General features: G+C 46.7%; 1 protein-coding gene across 1 annotated transcript in view; it reads right to left on the bottom strand.

Moving 5' to 3' along the window:
• Nucleotides 1–3,245: 3,245 nt before the first annotated feature.
• The window catches only part of LOC309556501 (uncharacterized protein), a 147,318-nt gene continuing 131,033 nt past the window's right edge, over nt 3,246–19,530 (bottom strand). Inside the window, exon 14 of the mRNA XM_082258951.1 lies at nt 3,246–3,795. Coding sequence (XP_082115077.1) covers nt 3,391–3,795 — 405 coding nt within the window. The 3' untranslated portion in view covers nt 3,246–3,390. The remainder of the gene's footprint in view (nt 3,796–19,530) is intronic.

The raw sequence follows: 19,530 nt of genomic DNA, 5'->3' as shown, positions 1-19,530 counted from the left end.
GTACTTCCCTGATTTGTGAGTGATATGAGAAGAAGAAGAATCAGGGTAAAACATATACTTGCAAAAAGTGGTCACCTCCCACACCTATAACTGGTCTTTACAGTAAGAAGCACTGGAAGGGCAAACGCAGATAAAAAAGCAAGGGAATTTCCAGTCACTACTTACCAACCAGCCAGCGACCAACCAAATTAACCTGTCTAACAGTATGCGTTAAAAACAGGAGTTTATTTGCACACATTTGCAAATACATACGTAAGCTGCAGGCCACGGCAAGGCACCCTGATATCTGCAGACCCTAACTCTACCTTTAAAGAGTCTCCACAATGGGAGCACATGCATTCTGATGAGATAGATGGAGGACAGGTGACTGGAGGGAGCCCATCCCTCCTTAAAGGCGCAGGGTCACACTGAACACCCAGCATATTGCACAATGGCAGCAAAGGTGTCAGTGCGTTGCCTGACCAATATAAACGATATTGCAAACGCAGATAAAAAAGCAAGGGAATTTCCAGTCACTACTTACCAACCAGCCAGCTACCAAACAAATGAACCTGTCTTCCAGTGCTTCTTACAGTTAAGACCAGTTATAGGTGGGGGAGGTGACCACTTTTTGCAATATCATTTATATTGGTGCATGTGCTCCCTTTGCGGAGACTCTTTAAAGGTAGAGTTAGGGTCTGCAGATATCAGGGTGCCTTGCCGTGGCCTGCAGCTTATGCATGTATTTGCAAATGTGTGCAACTAAACCCCTGTTTTTAACGCATACTGTTAGACAGGTTAATTCGGTTGGTCGCTGGCTGGTTGGTAAGTAGTGACTGGAAATTCCCTTCCTTTTTTATCTGCGTTTGCCCTTCCAGTGCTTCTTACTGTTAAGACCAGTTATAGGTGGGGGAGGTGACCACTTTTTGCAATATCGTTTTTATTGGTCAGTCAACGCACTGACACCTTTGCTGCTATTGTGCAATATGCTGGGTGTTCAATGTGACCCTGCGCCTTTAAGGAGGGATGGGCTCCCTCCAGTCACCTGTCCTCCATCTATCTCATCAGAATGCATGTGCTCCCATTGTAGAGACTCTTTAAAGGTAGAGTTGGGGTCTGCAGATATCAGGGTGCCTTGCCGTGGCCTGCAGCTTACCCATGTATTTGCAATTGTGTGCAACTAAACCCCTGTTTTTAATGCATACTGCTAGACAGGTTAATTCGGTTGGTCGCTGGCTGGTTGGTAAGTAATGACTGGAAATTCCCATGCTTTTTTATAAAACATTTTCACTTTAAGGGCATGTTTTCCTAAAGGGAGGTTGCTGGCACTACTGATTTCTTCTTCTGCAAATGCTTCTTGTATGGAGGTAATGCTGATCCATTTTCTTCAGGAACTTTGAGTATCAATCCCAGAATGAGCATGCTGATTAGAACTTCTACATTTTTTGTACTTTCCTTTTAGACATACTTGTTCAAAGTTCAGGAAACCAGTGTATTAAAAAAAAAACTGTAAGGCAATTAGCATTTTCAGAAGTAGGACAGTAATGATAGCCCCCTATATTTACTCTAATGGACCAAATAAATCTGGAAATATGTGTCCTGGCTACAAAAATTGGTTACTGTTATAGTGCAAAAGGGAAATTAGAATGACTCTACTGCTTCCCACTAAAAATATAAACAATGGTTCCCTTCATGATTATGAATACTTACCATACTTGAATACCTACCACTTTGGATTTGAACTCCTATGTCCTCCAGACATTTTCAGGAGTGTTGAATGCCTGTGTTTCCTTCTACATGCTGTGGTTCCTCCCACCAGCTCCTACATCACTGCTGAGTCATGAAGTGACATAAGGATGAGAGGAAAGAGCAAGAGTGCAAGGGACCAGGCATTTTAACACTTCTGGAAGCAGGGCTGGGAGGTTGCGGCTGCCCTGGACGCAGCAGTATCATGTGAGGTTGGGGAAGGGGGGGGGGGGTGAGTTTCTGCTAGTACAGGAGTAGCAACAGCAGCATCACTACTTCTGTCAGGTTAGTGCTGGAAGTGGCAAGCCAAATCTGAACAGAATAAAAGAGCCAGGAGGAGGAGAAGGGGACTGTGCTCTCCTTCCCTCAAGCTACTCCCTCCTGTTACTGCAGTGCTACTGGATCAAGGCTCTGCAGGGTCTGGTTACCTTCCCCCTATCTCCTTTCTTCTGTCCTGGCAGCAAAGACTGTGGGTAGGGGGCGAGTAAGCAAAATCCATAAAGTCCCAATCTAATAGCAAGTGGTTTCCCTGGGCCATGATCCCATACCCCTGCAGCGGACGGCTTCTCTTCCTAGCTGTCTGTCAAGGGTTACAATTCAGCTGCCGCTAGGCTCCTTTTCAACTCTGATGTGTCCAAATAAGAAGGAGCCTGGGAGCAAGAACATCCCACAGCCATCTGCCATGCTGAACCCAAGATCTGTGTGTTTGAGGGAGGAATATGGGAATTGCACTAAGGACACAATATGGGGGGTGGATTAGTGCTAGGTGAGTGGGTTGGAAGGGGTGGTGATTTATGCTTGGGAATAGGGGCGGAGGGGATTTGTACTGAGGGGATTGGGGGGAGAGGATTTGTGCTGGGATTGAGAATTTGAAGGGCTGCAGGGGAAAGAGGTATTCTAGGAGGGGATATTTGGGAGGGAAGGGGCAGTGGATTTGTGCTTGGGGGTCATTTGTGGGGGGATGTGCTAGGAGGGGTGATTTGGGAACTGAGCAGATTTGAGCTGGCGGGGAGGATAAGGGGTAGAGCTCTCTGCTAGTAGGGGGAATTAGTGCATTGATTAGTGCTCAATTTTTTTGGGTCGAGGGGGAAGGGAGTGGATTTTGGGATTTTTGTCGACACATAATGGGTCATATATCTTGGTGGTGTGTGGGGGGGGGGGGGGGTGAACAGTTTGGCATCTTTGCCCTGGGTACTAGATAACCTTGTCTCGGAAGTGTTGAACACTGGAGAGGCTGCAGCGCCGAATGAATGAGCATTTTAGAATCTACACCAGCCAAAACAGATATAGTAAGTATACAGAGTCTTCTATTGGTGGGAGCTATTGATTTTGAGGGGGCAGGGGGGAGAGAGGTAAGAGAATCCCTTTAAGCAGCACTTATTGACTAGCTTACTATTAAACACTGCTCTGGGGATTTGTCTAATTCCATCCAATACAATAGTATGACTATTCACATTTAATTTATTTTCCTGTTAAAGGTTTACCTATAAAATATGCTTATACATCACACCCATCCAAACTTCTGATAACACATGATTTATTACTTGTTTTGCAGAATGAGCAAAGTAAAATATTGATCCAAGAACAATGAGTGACTGTCTCTATATCCTTCTGTGATTTCTGACAGAACAAACAGAAGCACACTTAAAATGTTTTATTGCAATTTTAAGGAGAAGCATATCTGCCAGCAAAAAGTATGTTCCTAGTAATATTATGACGAATAAAGAAGAGAAAGGGGTGATCAGCATTGAATTGCTCTTCAGGTAGCAGGCACATCAGCATGATCATGCCAGCAGTAGCAGCAGCTGCCTCTGTGCCTTCTTCATTCACCTCCACGAATGTCTTGTGGACAACCTCAGACAAGAAAAGATTTTTGGATCCCGACATTCCTGAGAGGTCTGCACAACCAGCATTAAAGATATCCACCATTCCTAGAGTAGACAATACCGATTTCAGGTTGTAACTATCTTCCAGCTTAAACTTTGGTAGGTGTACATGGACATCAATATGATTCATATGTTCTGGTTTTGTCCACTCCTGGAACTTTTCAACAGTCAGCTCACTTTCAAGCTACAAAATACAAATGATTTGTGCAAAAATATAAGATCTGAGTTTCATATAAAAATGACACAATAAGTATAATTTAAAAAATAAGCATGTCACCAATAAATATAATCAATATGTGAAGCCAGAAAATGTTGGTGTAGTAAGGGAGTTACCATGTCTGTTGTGTACTTACAGTGTTACTAAACCCAGGACCTTGCATTCACTATAGCTGAGCAGTCTTGCGACTTCTATGTCTGGTTAAAGCCTGTAGGATTTTTCATTCTCTTATGACTGTCCTTTAAAACTTCAGAACCACTGACCCTCTGTCTGGACAGTGATAATTGGCCCAGTGCCGATCACATGTACTCTCCCAAGAAAAAAAAAACTCTAGCAATACACACCAAACTAAGCATGTGCAACTTTTCCCCTAGCCTCTGTACTATCAGGAGATTAATTGGAGACAGTGGAAGAGGGCGAAGGTCAGAAAAAACAGGATCAAACATCTTTTTACACAGTGCAGAGGATTAACCCCTTAGGTTCCATAGTGAGTATAACTGTATTTTTGTACTTACCGTAAAATCCTTTTCTCTGAAGTTCATCTACAGACGTGGCTCCATATCTCTTAGACCATTGGGTTATGCTTCTCTAATCAGGAATAGGCACTAGGCAGGAAAAAACTTTACCACGACTATATGGGCTGTCCCTGCAGGCATAACCTCACACACTCTGCTACAACAGCTAGTTTCGTTGCAAGCAGTGTTTAGAAAACAAAAAACCCCATTCACTCAAATGCAGAGGGGTGAGTTATGCACCTGTCGAACTTCAAAGAAAAGGATTTTACGGTAAGTACAAAAATCCAGTTTTCTCCATCGTTCATTGACAGACACAGCTCCATATCTCTTAGACCATTGGGATGTCCCAAAGCAGTATTTTCATGGGAGGTGAGAAGTCCACGCAAAGAAGAAGGTAACTCCCCAAAGGCTAAACGTAACTACCCAGGTAATATGGAGCTCAACCAAGAACAACTGGAGCTTACCTAGAAAACACCCTCAAAGAGAACAAAACATGATTCTCTTTAAAAAGCAGCCTGCAAAACCTTGCGGCAAAAAGAAGCATCCGAGGATACCAACACATCAATTTTCTAGAATTTTGTGATCGTATGCACAGGCGACCAAGTCGCCGCCTTGCACTCTTGCATCACTGATGCTAGATAGCGAAAAACCCAAGAGGCACTCCGCGCTCTAGTAGAATGCGCCTTCACTGGGAAAGGAGGAATCTGACCCTTTAGTGAATAAGCCTGAACCACCATCTGCCTGATCCATCTGGAAATGGTCACAGCAGACCCAGCCAATCCTTTTCGAGGTCCCTGCGTAAGGACAAAAGGAGCATCTGATTTTCTAAAAGACTCAGTGATCGCCAGGTAAACCCTGATCGCCCGAACCACATCCAAAGAATGCAAGGCAATTTCCTTGGGATGCTTGGGCTTGGGACAGAGTGAGGGCAGCACAATGTCTTCATTCAGATGAAAATCAGAAACCACCTTAGGGAGAAAAGACTGATTGGCCGGAATACCACTTTATCTCTGTGGACCACCAAATAAGGCGAGCGGCAAGACAACGCCGCCAATTAAGATACTCTGTGTACATATCCACCAAAAATGCAACCTTCGGAGACAATGAAGCAGAGGAATCTCCCGAATGTTCTCAAAAAGGACGCTTTTGAAGAACAGATAAGACCAAATTCAGATCCCACGGAGGTAGCGGGGATCGCCCCCGGGGAGCCATGTGGCGAATCCCCTGAATAAAAGTGCGAAGCAGGGCATGCGTAGCTAATGAAGCGTTGGAAATATACAGGCAAAGCCGAGCTTGGCCTTTGATAGTGCCCAAAGCAAACCGCTGTTCAACCTATTTCTGCAGAAAGGCCAAAACCCTAGCAACTGAAAACAAGCGAGGGTGCACCTTCAACGATTCACACCATTAAATTTACGCTTTCCACGTATGATGATAGATCTTCCTGGTGAGCGACTTCCTAGCCTTCAATAGCGTAGGAATCACAGAGTCAGAAAGAACTCTATCCCTCAACACCTGGCTTTCAACAGCCATGCTGTTAAAGTCAGCGACTGTAAATCAGGATGGAAGATCGGACCTTGAGACAGCAGATCTTCCCTGAAAGGAAGTCTCTAAGGAGCATTGGCGACCAACCTTACCAGGTCTGCGTCCCAAGACCGGCGAGGCCAGTCTGGAGCCACCAGAATGACCGGGATCCCTTCCACCTCTACCCTGCGTATAAGCCTCGGCAGGAGCTTCAGCGGTGGAAAGGCATAAATCAGCTGATACTGACCCCCAAGGAACCACCAGTGCGTCTGTGGCGTTGGCTAGAGGATCTCAAGACCTGGCTACGAACCTCTGCACCTTCCTGTTGAGACAAGAAGCAAACAGATCGACCTCTGGAGTCCCCCACCAGACACACAGGTGATGAAACACCTCCGGAGGTAGGGACCACTCCCCTTGATGACTCAAGTAATCCCCTTGCCAGTTGTCTACACCTGGGATGTGCACAGCAGAGAGGGCTGGAACAAACTTTTCCGCCCAGGCCAAAATCTCGGCCACCTCCCTGGTCGCCAAGACACTCTTGGTGCCCCCCTGGTGATTGATGTAAGCCAGAGCCATGGCGTTGTCCAATTGAATCCGAACCGGACAATCTTGCAGACTAGTCGTCCAGTGGCTCAGACGGAGCTTTATTGCTCTGAGCTCCAACACATGTATGGGCAGTTTTTACTCTCCTCCTGACCAGGTTCCCTGGGCACAAAACTTCCCCAGTACCCTGCCCCAGCCCGACAGGCTGGCATCCGTGGTCACCACCATCCAAAACAACGGAAGGAAGGACTTGCCCTGGCACAGTGCCATGGAATGAAGCCACTATAACAGAGCAGATCTCGTGGTGTGGCTCAACTGAATCAAGGTGTCCAAGGACGTTCGATCCTTGTTCCATTTGACAAGAATCTCTCTTTGTGTAACGGTCTGGTGTGGAAATGAGCAAACGGAACTGCCTGGAAGGTTGATACCAAGGCTGAATCTAGAATCGGGCCCAAATAATCCAATCTCAAGGAAGGTATCAGGGCAGATTTCTTGAAACTGATGTTCCATCCGAACCTCTGCAGGGAGCTGACAGTGATCGTCAGGTCGCTCATCGGAGCTGAATGAGAGTCTGCTCTCAACAGGAAATCATCTAGATACCCCAGTACCGCTATCCCCTGTTTGTGCAACAATGCCAAACCGGTGCCAGTACTTTGGTAAACACCCTGGGAGTGGTGGCTAGACCAAATGGTAATGACACAAATTGATAATGCTCTTCTGCTATGGCAAAACGAGGCCAAGAAGTCTCCCTGATGTAGGGACGCCACCATTGTGCAAATGGATTCCATACGAAACCTCTGAACCTGCATGAAATGGTTCAGAGCCTTGAGATCCAGAATTGGATGCACTTTGCACTTTGCCCTCTTTCCGAGGCACAGTAAACCAGTTTGAATAAAACCCTTGAAAGCATTCCTGAGAGGGAACTGGCACAATCACCCCTAGCGACAGCAGATCTTGTACTGCCTCCCATAGATCCCTTAACCGATCTGGAGATAGGCGCAGATTGGAAGGGAAGAACCTGTCCGACGGACGAGACCAGAATTTGATCTTGTACCCTGATTGGATCAGTTTGTTAACCCATTTGTCCTGAATCAAGGAAGTCCAAGGTTCAAGAAAGAAGGAAAGACGTTCCCCCACCCGAGAAGCGGATGAGGGCACCCCTGCATGCAGACGAGGATTTGTCTGCAGATCCGGACTAGCCGGTCCTTGATTTACCTGACTATGGCTTCATGGAACTCCCAGAAGATCTAAACGGCTTTCCTTTGTCTTGTGACCCGGGGTACGAAAAATCCGCTTATGAGCAGCAAAAGAAGGCCCCCGTCGCTGACGTGGCACCTTGCCCTTAGGGGATTGAGGAAGAAGAGTACTCTTCCCACCCGTAAGGCCTTTTATCAACTCAGGATCCAAACAACCTCTCCCCCAAAAAGGGAAGATCCGTCAAGGCCTTTTTGGAAGCCTGGTCCGCAGACCAGCTCTTTAACCACACCATGCGTCTAATCGCAATCCCCACTGCCGACACTCTGGCCACTAGGGAAGCCGCATCCAGAGATGCATCACACATAAACACCGAGGCTTGAGCCATCTGGTCCATTAGCTCCAGCTTCCAAGTTACTTTTCAGTAACTTCAGTCATTCAGTAACCGTCTGTGACACCACATTCACATATATTGGTTTTAAAATGAAACCCGTTAGCACGTGGAGATGGCTGGACAAAGACTCCACCCGTCTATCCATAGGGTTCGTGAAGGTCAGGGATTCTTCCACTGGAACCACAGTAGCCTTATTTAGCCTGGAAACCGGATGGTACACCTTAGGTGGCACGGTACACCTAGTGGAAACTGCATCTGCGAAGGGATAACGGCATTTAAAGCGCTTAGGCATCACTAGCATGTGCTTAATGCGCTGCCATTGTTCATTGACAATATCATCAAAAAGTTCCGGACAAGGGAACACTTTGCCCGATTTTCAGGATTTACGGGAGCCAAAAGACAACTGTGAACCCGACGCTGTAGATTCATCAGCCAATTTTAAAGTTTCTCGTACTGAAACTATAAGTGCTTCCAGCGGCTGACTGGGACAGGTCCTCTTCACCATCAGAATGCGAAGACACCAACCCTTCAGGGTGGGGTGCATCTGTGGCAGCCATATCTGCCTCAGAATCTGAGGACACCACCGAGGAGGGTGAAGGCAAAGGGCATTTGCGGCTGGCAATATTTTACATACAAAATCCACCTTTGACACCAGGCTTTCCAAGACTGCTGTAAGCGCAGACATGGGCTGTGACCCAGAAGGTTCCGCAGCCACTCCTAGGGGGTCTGTAGATGAAATGGGACTCCAATTTACCCAAAAAAGAAAATAGTGCAATTTTGCTTTATAAATCGCGGCCCTACCGCTAACTGCGTGGTATACCTTATCCAAATCCAATACAATCTGCAAGCAGAGTTGGTGAGAAAACCTGCAGGGGACCCCAGAAAAACGTTACTAGACCGCTCAGGAGACTGCAACAGGCTCTGTTAAAATTAAAGTTCCTTCACTGCTAGATCTTTAGTGTCGCATGCCGTTCAAGAAAATAGCCGCCCCATGCATTCCTATGGGGACTAATAAAAAATGGCTGCCCATGTATTCTAATGGGGAAAATAAAACATGAATTCACAGCAAAATGGCTGCCCCCACGATGCCATGTCCCCCCAAAAGGGTCCCAGACAAGTGGCATCAGAGGGGAAAATGCTTGGAGGGGGTAGGCCTAACATCCCAGGGGCCAGAAGAACCAAGGGAGCCCCAAGGGTCCAACTGTTTCAGGGAGGGGCCCACATCCACCCCCGAGACCGCCAGAGGATTGGGGGGGTCAGTATTACTCACCATACCATGGTACCAGGTGGGCGCCACTCCGAACAGTCCACCTACCAACCGGGGTGGGGGTGCCGCCAGGCAGGGGGTAAGCTGCGACTCAGGGCGTTCCAGGTCGATCACGTCCCGGTGGGACTAGTCCACTCGCAGACTCTTCCCCATCCATCGGGGCTCTGTCGTGGCGAGGCCAGGCTAGGAGACTGTAAGGATCTAGAATATCCAGTCGTAAACCACAGCCGGCTGTTGCTTGTAGTTCTCCAGGAACTCTAACTAGTGAAAAAATCACAAAATAAAAACTTTCCCTATTAATACTAGAATTAGAACTAGGTCCTATTCCCTAAACAAGGCAGAAACAAACTGGCTGCTGTAGCAGAATGTGTGGGTTTATGCCGGCAGGGACAGCCCCCATAGGTATGGTAAAGCTTTTTCATGCCTAGTGCCTATTCCTGATTGGAGGAGCATAACCCAATGGTCTAAGAGATATGGAGCTGCGTCTGTCAATGAACAATAGAGAAAACAAGTATGCTTTACTGCATATACAGACTGATTTTACTGTTGTGGTTTAGTAACACTTTAACTGACCAATGTAAAAATGGCAATATACTGTACATTAAAATCTGTAGTGTACAATTTTTTATATTTACCAACAACCGAATAATGCAAAGGCCAACCTGATTAAGTATAATTTAAATGGACTGTTTTTTTTTTAAAATATTTTCCTGTTTAAAAGTTTGTACATATTTTGTACAATCACATACACTATATTGTCAAAAGTATTGGGGCGCTTGCCTTTATACGCACATGAACTTTAATGAAATCCCGCTCTTAGCCCGTAGGAGTTGGCTCACTCTTTACAGCTATAACTGCTTCAGCTGTTCTGGGAAGGCTGTCGACAAGGTTTAGGAGTGTGTCTATGGGAATGTTTGACCATTCTTTCAGAAGCGCATTTGTGAGGACAGGCACTGATGTTGGAGAGAAGGCCTGGCTTGCAGTCTGTGCTCTAATGCATCCCAAAAGTGTTCGGGTTGAGGCCAGGACTCTGTACAGGCCAGTCAAGTTCCTCCACCCCAAACTCGCTCATTCATGTCTTTATGGACCTTGCTTTGTGCACTGGTCCAAATCATTTGGTGGAGGGGGGATTTTTTAAAATTGTTTTTATTTACCCCTTAGTTTTCCCAAATCTCTAATTAATACTTTCTTCCTCTTCTCTCTTTATTTTTTTTAACAATTACGTTTATTAAAATCACATACAGATAAAGTACATAACATTTTTCTCAACTACTTACCTGCCGATTTTTTTTTTTTTTTAATTTCTGTTTTTCTAACCATTAATATTTAAACTTATTTTTCATTTTTATCTCTTTTGTTCAGTAATATTTTCAGTGTTGCATTATCAGCATAAAAGTATAAAAATTGCCTTTAGTTCATTTATAAATAACTTTGTAGTGCTTTGTGCCAGAATCAGAATTTTACAAATCCAGGTAGGTATAAATTTCTGCCATATTTTCAGTGCTATCTGTGCCCAATTGGGGAATATGACCTTCCTTTCCTGTTTTCAAGTCAAAATGTCACAGGGACAAGCTGTGTTGGGACATAAGCACTCCATATCTAAACAGAATGCAATGTGAAATTTGTGTACAAAACACAGCACCTACCCCTGGTCATATTCTCCTAGTTGCAGATCAATTTTTACTACAGAATCATTTAATTTCTTTAGATATCCAATCATAAATCATGTTTTGTTTTGGTTGTGTAACACTAATATTAGTATTACACTCCTATTACTGTAAGCTATCCAAAAATGTAGCCACAGAAATCTTCTGGTATGTGTCATTTTGCCTGTTAAAGGCATATGCGATACAGTTAATTTTTTTTTTTCGTTTTTTTATTTTATGTACATGCCTAATGTGTGAGCATAATAATTTATAGGTATTTATTGTCTCTCAGACAGTTCACCGTACTCCTGCTGACAATGCCTTCTTTTTCCTTTTCCCCAAGAAGGACAGTCCAATCTTTGCCAAGCAGCATCAGGAGCCATCATGTGATCAATGGAGTAAGATGCTGGTCAGCAATGACAATCATGTAAATTATAGTGCCAGACAATAGTCAGAATGCTCTTGGTTTTGTGTACACTCTGCTACTGTCTCTGAGTTTCTGAGGACCAGAAAGTTTTAGTGAGTGAGAGAAGGAATGCTCTGGGAAATCGTTCCTTCTGCTTTCCTTCCATCCTTCTGACACTTTCAGACCTAGGGAAAGTCACATGGCCGAAGATCATGGACTGCTTTTTAAAGCAAATTTAAAGTTTATTTTTTTTTGGCTTTTTTTAAATTAAAATAATTAACATGTCAACCTTACCTGCTCTGTGCAATGGTTTTGCACAGAGCAGCACTGATCCTCCTCTTCTTGAGTCCCCCGCTCGCGCTCCTGGCTTCTTCTGCCTGTCGACTGCCCCAATAGCAAGCCACTTGCTATTGGGGCACTTGTGCATACTTTGTTCCTGAGCCCCGCTCCTCTGTGTGTCCATAAGACACACAGAGTAAGGCTTGGCCTCACTTTTTCTTTACTGGCTCTGATTGACCACAGCGGTAGCTCCATTGGCTCCGGCTGCTGTATCTGATCCAATGGAGGAGCGAGAGAGCTAAGGGAGCCTCAGCTCTTATGCACATCACTGGCTCCAGATCAGGCTCAGGTATGTATTTAGGGGAGGCTAGTTACTGTGTCATGCTTGTCATCTGGCCTTTAGGCGGAAGACACAAGTCTTTCCAGGAAGCTTATCCGCATGTGGAATGAGGGCTATATAAGACACCGCATAAAGGTTCCCGTCGCGGTTGACCTGGATCGGTTTGGCGAGCTCCATAGGCTATAATTCAGGAGCTATAGTACAGGAGCTCGCTTGCCGTGAAAATGTCATGTAGACGCTGATCAGAAGGGTCCTGGAGAAAGCCGTGTCTGAGGGAGGAGAGAAGTGGCTGTGGCGATGCCTGGCAGGGATGGATGAGGAGCCGGTGCTGAATTTGGAGGCTGAAGATCTGATTGCGACCCTGCAAGTGTCCGGGGTGGATGCTGAGCGTGTCCCACCTTCGCCCGCATGCCCCATCAGGAGTCAGTGCTCTCAAGCCTGCAGGCCACAGCGGAGCCTCCCACCTGAACGCCCGGGGTCCTCGGCAGCTTTGCATCAGGTAGAAGAGTCCTACCCATGAGAGGAGGAGGCTGGTGTCATCACAGCAACTCAGTGTTCCAGCCGGCAGCTTTAGGAGAGGAGAGGGGTTGTGGTAAGGGACGTGGGTGGGCGCAGCGATCGCTGCCTGTTAGAAGAGCAGCTTCTCCCTCCATGTCGGAAGGCTACAGGCAGGCTTCCCCGTTTTCCAGGCCAACGATGTCCATGGTGTCTAGGCTGTTCAGGCTGCATACTGCGATGGCTCCTCAGCTGTCAGTCTCCTGCGAGTGCGATTGCTGCAGGTCTGGATACACAGGGTGTCAACATTCCAGATGTTCCTGCATCTGTGGAACCCCCTCAGGTTGGCGAGTCAGCACAACAGTTACTTAGTTGATCACTTCTTTATGCAAGTTTACGGAGTCTTTATCTACCCCTCAGTTATTGTCTGTACCGGTTTCCTCTCCTGCTGCTGTATGGTCAGCTCCTGTTCCTAAGGTTGCTGTACCTTCTGTCCCCCATGGTACTACTAATTTACCTAATGTTAACCTTTTAAGGGAAGTGGATACAACAATTTCTTGTTTCACCTCTTCCTGGCACCTGTTATAAAGAGGCCATGTGAAATGTCCCTGTTGGGTTTTCATTTGGCTTCCTCAACCAAAGAAAAAATCAACCAAAGAAAAAATATGGAAAGGGGAGTTTGTTGAGTTATTATCGTTATTGCCTAGTACGTTACCTAGTTCCTAGTAAGGAATTTGCTAATAAAAGTGAGAAAAGATCTGAGGACATTATGGAAGACAGGCGTCAACCAGCTCATAGATCTTTTCATAACTGGTTGCAGGCCTTCTTCATCTTTTCTGCGGTAATGGGTGAAAACTTCCCTGAAAAATGTTGTGGCTTATTCCAGCATCTGGAACATATACTTGAAGCTTATAAAAGCTTTGGCAGATTTGGTTGGTTCAGCTATGATTAATCATTCCGAAAGAAAATTTCTGTGTATCCCAATCTTAAATAGGGAAAGAAGGATGTTGATTTATGGTTAAATCTTATCAGCCTACATTGAATCCAAATATTTCTTCAGTATATAAGAAAGGTGTATGTTATGCATATAACGAATCCCAATGCAAATGGTCAACATCATGCCGTTATAGGCATGAGTGTTCTTTTTGTTTTGGCACGTACCCATTATCTAAATGTTTTAAAAGGACCTACTCTCGTACACAAGTTACAAGGGGCAATTCCAAAAGCCTGCACACCGATGAGGCTGGAAAGAATGGAGCCTTGGTTACTTCTTTACCCAGACAAGGAGAAGGCACAAATTTTAATTGATGGGTATTTTACAGGTTTTAAGCTTCCTGTGTTTTTTCAGGTTTCGGTTTTAATATGGTAAAAAAAAAAAAACTAAAATCAGTTGAGATGCATATTCAAGTGGTTAGGGAAAAATTGATAAGAGATTTCTTCATTTGGTGACGCAATCCGGCTTATTAAGAAATTTGGTCATGGTGCTTTCTTAGGAAAATCTGACATTCAATGTGCTTTTAGGGTTATTACTAGAGTTGAGCAGACACCTGGATGTCCGTGTTCGGCGGGTTCGGCCGAACTTGAAAAAAAAGTCCGGGTCCGTGTCCCGGACTTTTTCCGAACTTTACCCGGACACCGAACCCCATTGAAGTCAATGGGGACCCAAACTTTCAGGCACTAAAATGGCTCTAAAACACCAATGGAAAGGGCTAGAGTGCTGCAAATGGCAGCAAAACGTAGTTAAGAGCATGACAAGTGCTCTGCAAACAAATAGGGAAATAACTAAAAAAACAGAAAAATAAAACAATTTTCTTCATCTTTGAAGGACGAGGCCCATATGGAGTAGGAGGGAGGTTGAGGTGGCGGTGGATGTGGCGGTGTAGGTGGAAGCGGCGGTGGAGGGGGACGAGGTAGCCAACACTGCTTTTTTTCAGTCATTTTAAATGAGGGTACACCCCAAAAGAGTGAGAAAGATCAAAAATATAACAATGGCTGGGTAAGGTCGGTATCCATCTCTATTCTGCACAAGGTACGGAAAAGTCCTGTGGGATCCATGCCTGGTTCATTTTAATGAACGTGAGCTTGTCCACATTGTCTCTGGACAGGGGGCTGCGCTTGTCTGTGATAACGCCCCCAGCTGTGCTAAATACACGTTCAGATAATACACTGGCTGCAGGGCACGCCAGCACCTCCAAGGCGTAAAGGGCAAGCTCAGGCCATGTGCCCAATTTGGAGACCTAGAAGTTGAAAGGTTCTTCTGAGGTGCTGGCGGTGCCCTGGCTTCGTTGGCGACCTCTTCCTCCTCCTCTGCCTTGGCCTTGTGCTTCCACTGTGGCCCCGCTGTCAGGTGGGAATGCCAGCAGCATCGCGTCTACCAGCGTGCGCTTGTACTCGCGCATCTTGCGATCACGCTCCAGTGAGTGAATTAAGGACGGTACGTTGTCCTTGTAACGGGGATCCAGCAGCGTGGCCACCCAGTAATCAGCACAAGTTAGAATGTGGGCAACTCGGCGGTCGTTGTGGAGACACTGCAGCATGTAATCGCTCATGTGTGCCAGGCTGCCCAGAGGCAATGAAAGGCTGTCCTCTGTGGGAGGTGTATCGTCTGTGTCCTCTGTATCCCCCCAGCCACGCACCAGTGATGGCCATGAGCTGGCCTGGGTGCCACCCTGCTGTGAACATGGTTCCATCTCCTCCTCCTCATCCTCCTCATCCTCCAGAACTGTGCCCCTGCTGGACAATTGTGTACCTGGCATTTGTGTGTGCAGGAACCCACCCTCGGAGCCACTTGCGAATGACTGCCCTGAAAGCCTTGGAAATGTTACCTCTTCATCCTCCTCCTCCTCCCCCTGTGCCACATCCTCTTCCATCATCGACCGAATCGTTTTTTGAAGTTGGCATAGAAGTGGGATAGTTAAGCTGACAACGGCGTCATCGGCACTGGCCATGTTGGTGGAGTACTCAAAACAGCACAACAAGGCACACAGGTCTTGCATGGAGGCCCAGTTATTGGTGGTGAAGTGGTGCTGTTCCACAGAGCGACTCACGTGTGTGTGCTGCAGCTGGAACTCCACTATGGCCTGCTGCTGCTCGCACAGTCTTTCCAGCATGTGCAAGGTGGAGTTCCACCTTGTGGGCAGGGCACATATGAGGCGGTGATCGGGAAGGCCGATGTTACGCTGCAGCGTTTACAGGCGAGCAGCTGCAGGGTGAGAACGCAGAAAGTGCTCACAGACGGCCCTCACTTTCTGCAGCAGCTCTGACATATCGGGGTAATTTTTAAGGAACCTCTGCACCACCAAATTCAGCACATGCGCCAGGCAAGGGATGTGCGTCAAACCGGCTAGGCCCAGAGCTGCTATGAGATTTCGCCCGTTATCGCACACCACCAGGCCGAAGTTGGTGGTGAAGGTGTTACGCTGACCAGATGAGGAGGCGGTAGAGGATGAGGAAACGGAGTAGGAGGAGTTAGGAACAGGAGGCAAACTGAAGCGCCCTGCAATCCTCGGTGGTGGAAGGACATGCGCCAAATTGCTATCCGCCTCAGGCCCAGCCGCCACTGCATTTACCCAGTGCGCCGTTAGGGAGATATAATGCCCCTGACCGTGCTTACTGGTCCACGTATCGGTAGTTAGGAGGACCTTGGCACAGATGGCATTGCGCAGTGTACACCTGATTTTTTCCCCCACTTGGTTGTGCAGGGAAGGGATGGCTTGCCTGGAAAAGTAGTGGCGGCTGGGCATGACGTACTGTGGGACAGCCACCGACATTTAAGGCTTTTAAAACTGTGCGTCTCCACCAGACAGAATGACAGCATTTCAAAGGCCAAGAATTTTGAAATGCTGGCATTCAGGGCCAGGGATCGCGGGTGGGTAGGGGGGTACTTCCTCTTCCTCTGAAGTGTTTGGGAGATGGAAAGCTGAACGCTTCCACGGGACATTGTGGAGATGGTTGGTGACACAGGTGGTGGTGTTGCTGACAGATTGTCTGTTTGCGGGGTGGCAGGTGCCGGTATCACTACAGAGGTGGATAAAGAGGCCGGGACTGCAGCAGAAGAGGAAGCAGGAGGAGCCAGAGACCTTTCTTGGTTTTGAAGGTGTCTACTCCACTGCAGCTCGTGCTTTGCACTTAGATGCCTGATCAAGCAGGTTGTGCTCAGGTTGAGAAGGTTTATGCTTCGCTTCAGGCTCTGATTGCACAGGGTGCAAACCACTCGTGTCCTGTCATCAGCACATTTTCTGAAGAACTTCCACGCTAGAGAACTCCTTTGAGCTGGCTTTGGTGCGCTCGGTCCCTTGCTGCGTTGGGCAGTAGCAGGCGTAGTGTCTAGGGCACGGCCGCTCCGCTTCTGCACCCTGCTCCCTCTTCTGCTGTGCTGGTGGCTCTGTGCGACCACCGCCTCTTCCTCCAAACTACTCAGGTCACCTGCATGACCTTCATTCCATGTGGGGTCGAGGACCTCATCGTCCTCCACATCATCTTCCACCCAGTCTTCACCCCTGCCCTCCTTGTCGGTCTCCACAATTCTGAGTGCCGCAGCAGTTGGCACCTGCGTTTCGTCATCATCGCAGACGTGCTGCGATGGTTCTTCCATGTACTCATCTTGAGAAATAAGTGGTTGGGCATCGCTGCACTCAATCTCTTCCACTTCTGGGGCAGAGCTAGGTGGATGGCTGGGAAACCCTGCTGACAGAGTCATCAAAAAGAAGAAGAGACTGCTGCATGACTTGGGGCTCAGACTGCTTGCCTGATTTGCAAGGGGGTGAGGTGAAAGACGGTTGGACATCGGCTGCAGGTGCCAACTCTGACCTTTCTGCAGTAGACTGGGTGGGAGACCATGTGAAGGAACTGGAGGCACTGTCAGCAGCAAACCAATCTACTATCGCCTCTACTTGTTCTGGCCTCAACACTTGTAGAGGCGCATGATGCCCTACCAAATACTGCTGCAGGTTCTGTCGCCTACTCACACTTGAGGAAGGTGTTTCACTTGTGCGTGTAGCTGGCACAGATCGACCACGTCCTCTCCTTGCAACAGGGGCCATGGCCTGGAACCACGATCCAGGCCACGGCCCCTATTTGACGGTCTCCTCATATTTCTGTAATTTATGATCTTGCCCTAGAAAGGTGTTTATTGAATAGCGGAACGAAACAACAACAGTATCGCACGGGTGTATCTCACAGTCAAATATGCAAACTATGCCGCAATTTAATTTTTTTTACCTCAAAAGGGTGTTTATTAAATAGCAGAATAGAAAAACAGTATACAAATACAACGGGTGTATCTCACAGTCAAATATGCAAAGTATGCCGCAATTTAATTTTTTTCACCCCAAAAGGGTGTATATTTAATAGCGGAATAGAAAAAATTTTATAAAATGGTGTATCTCACATGTACAAACACAGACTAGGCCCCGATTACAATTTTTTGTACCCTAAAGGGAGGATGAGGATGAGGAAGAGGAGTAGTAGGAGTTCAACAGGAGGCAAACTGAAGCGCCCTGCAATCCTTGGCGGTGGAAGGAGATGCGCCAAACAAATTTAAAAGGTGTATCTCACACGTACCGATACAGACTATGCCATAATGTAATTTTTTACACTCCAAAAGGGTGTATATTGAATAGCGGAATAGAAAAAATTGTATAAAACTGTGTATCTCACATGTACAAACCCAGACTAGGCCCGATAACAATTTTTTGTACCCTAAAGGCAGGATGAGGATGAGGAGTTCGGAACAGGCAGGAGGCAAACTGAAGCACCCTGCAATCCTCGGCGGTGGAAGATGCGCCCCAAAAATTTGGAAGGTGTATCTCACACGTACCGATACAGACTATGCCGCAATTTAATTCTTTTTACCCCAAAGAGTGTAGATTGAATAGCGGAATAGAAAATATGATATCAAAAGGTGTATCTCACACATACAGACCCAGACTAGGCCCCGATAACTATTTTTTGTACCCTAAAGGCAGGATGAGTAGTAGGAGGAGTTCGGAACAGGAGGCAATTTGAAGCACCCTGCAATCCTCGGCGGTGGAAGATGCGCCACAAAAATTTGGAAGGTGTATCTCACATGTACCGATACAGACTATGCCGCAATTTAATTCTTTTTACCCTAAAGGGTGTCGATTGAATAGCGGAATAGAAAATATGATATCAAAAGGTGTATCTCACACGTACAGACCCAGACTAGGCACCGATTACTATTTTTTGTACCCTAAAGGCAGGATGAGGAGTAGGAGGAGTTCGGAAACAGGAGGCAAACTGAAGCACCCTGCAATCCTCGGCGGTGGAAGATGCGCCCCAAAAATTGGAAAGGTGTATCTCACACGTACTGATATAGACTATGCCGCAATTTAATTCTTTTTACCCCAAAGGGTGTAGATTGAATAGCGGAATAGAAAATATGATATCAAAAGGTGTATCTCACATGTACAGACCCAGGCTAGGCCCCGATTACTATTTTTTGTACCCTAAAGGCAGGATGAGGAGTAGGAGGAGTTCGAAACAGGAGGCAAACTGAAGCACCCTGCAATCCTCGGCGGTGGAAGATGCGCCCCAAATATTTGGAAGGTGTATCTCACACGTACCGATACAGACTAGGCCGCAATTTAATTCTTTTTACCCCAAAGGGTGTAGATTGAATAGCGGAATAGAAAATATGATATCAAAAGGTGTATCTCACACGTACAGACCCAGACTAGGCCCCGATTACTATTTTTTGTACCCTAAAGGCAGGATGAGGAGTAGGAGGAGTTCGAAACAGGAGGCAAACTGAAGCACCCTGCAATCCTCGGCGGTGGAAGATGCGCCCCAAATATTTGGAAGGTGTATCTCACACGTACCGATACAGACTAGGCCGCAATTTAATTCCTTTTACCCCAAAGGGTGTAGATTGAATAGCGGAATAGAAAATATATCAAAAGGTGTATCTGACACGTACAAACCCAGACTAGGCCCCGATTACAATTTTTTGTACCCTAAAGGCAGGATGAGGAGTAGGAGGAGTTCGAAACAGGCAGGAGGCAAACTGAAGCACCCTGCAATCCTCGGCGGTGTAAGATGCGCCCAAAAAATTGGAAAGGTGTATCTCACACTTATCGATATA

This window comes from Pelophylax lessonae, assembly GCF_965119305.1.
Source record: "Pelophylax lessonae genome assembly, chromosome: 5".
Taxonomy (NCBI): domain Eukaryota; kingdom Metazoa; phylum Chordata; class Amphibia; order Anura; family Ranidae; genus Pelophylax; species Pelophylax lessonae.
The sequence above is the reverse complement of the archived record's forward strand: the minus strand, read 5'-3'. Positions and strand labels throughout refer to the sequence as shown.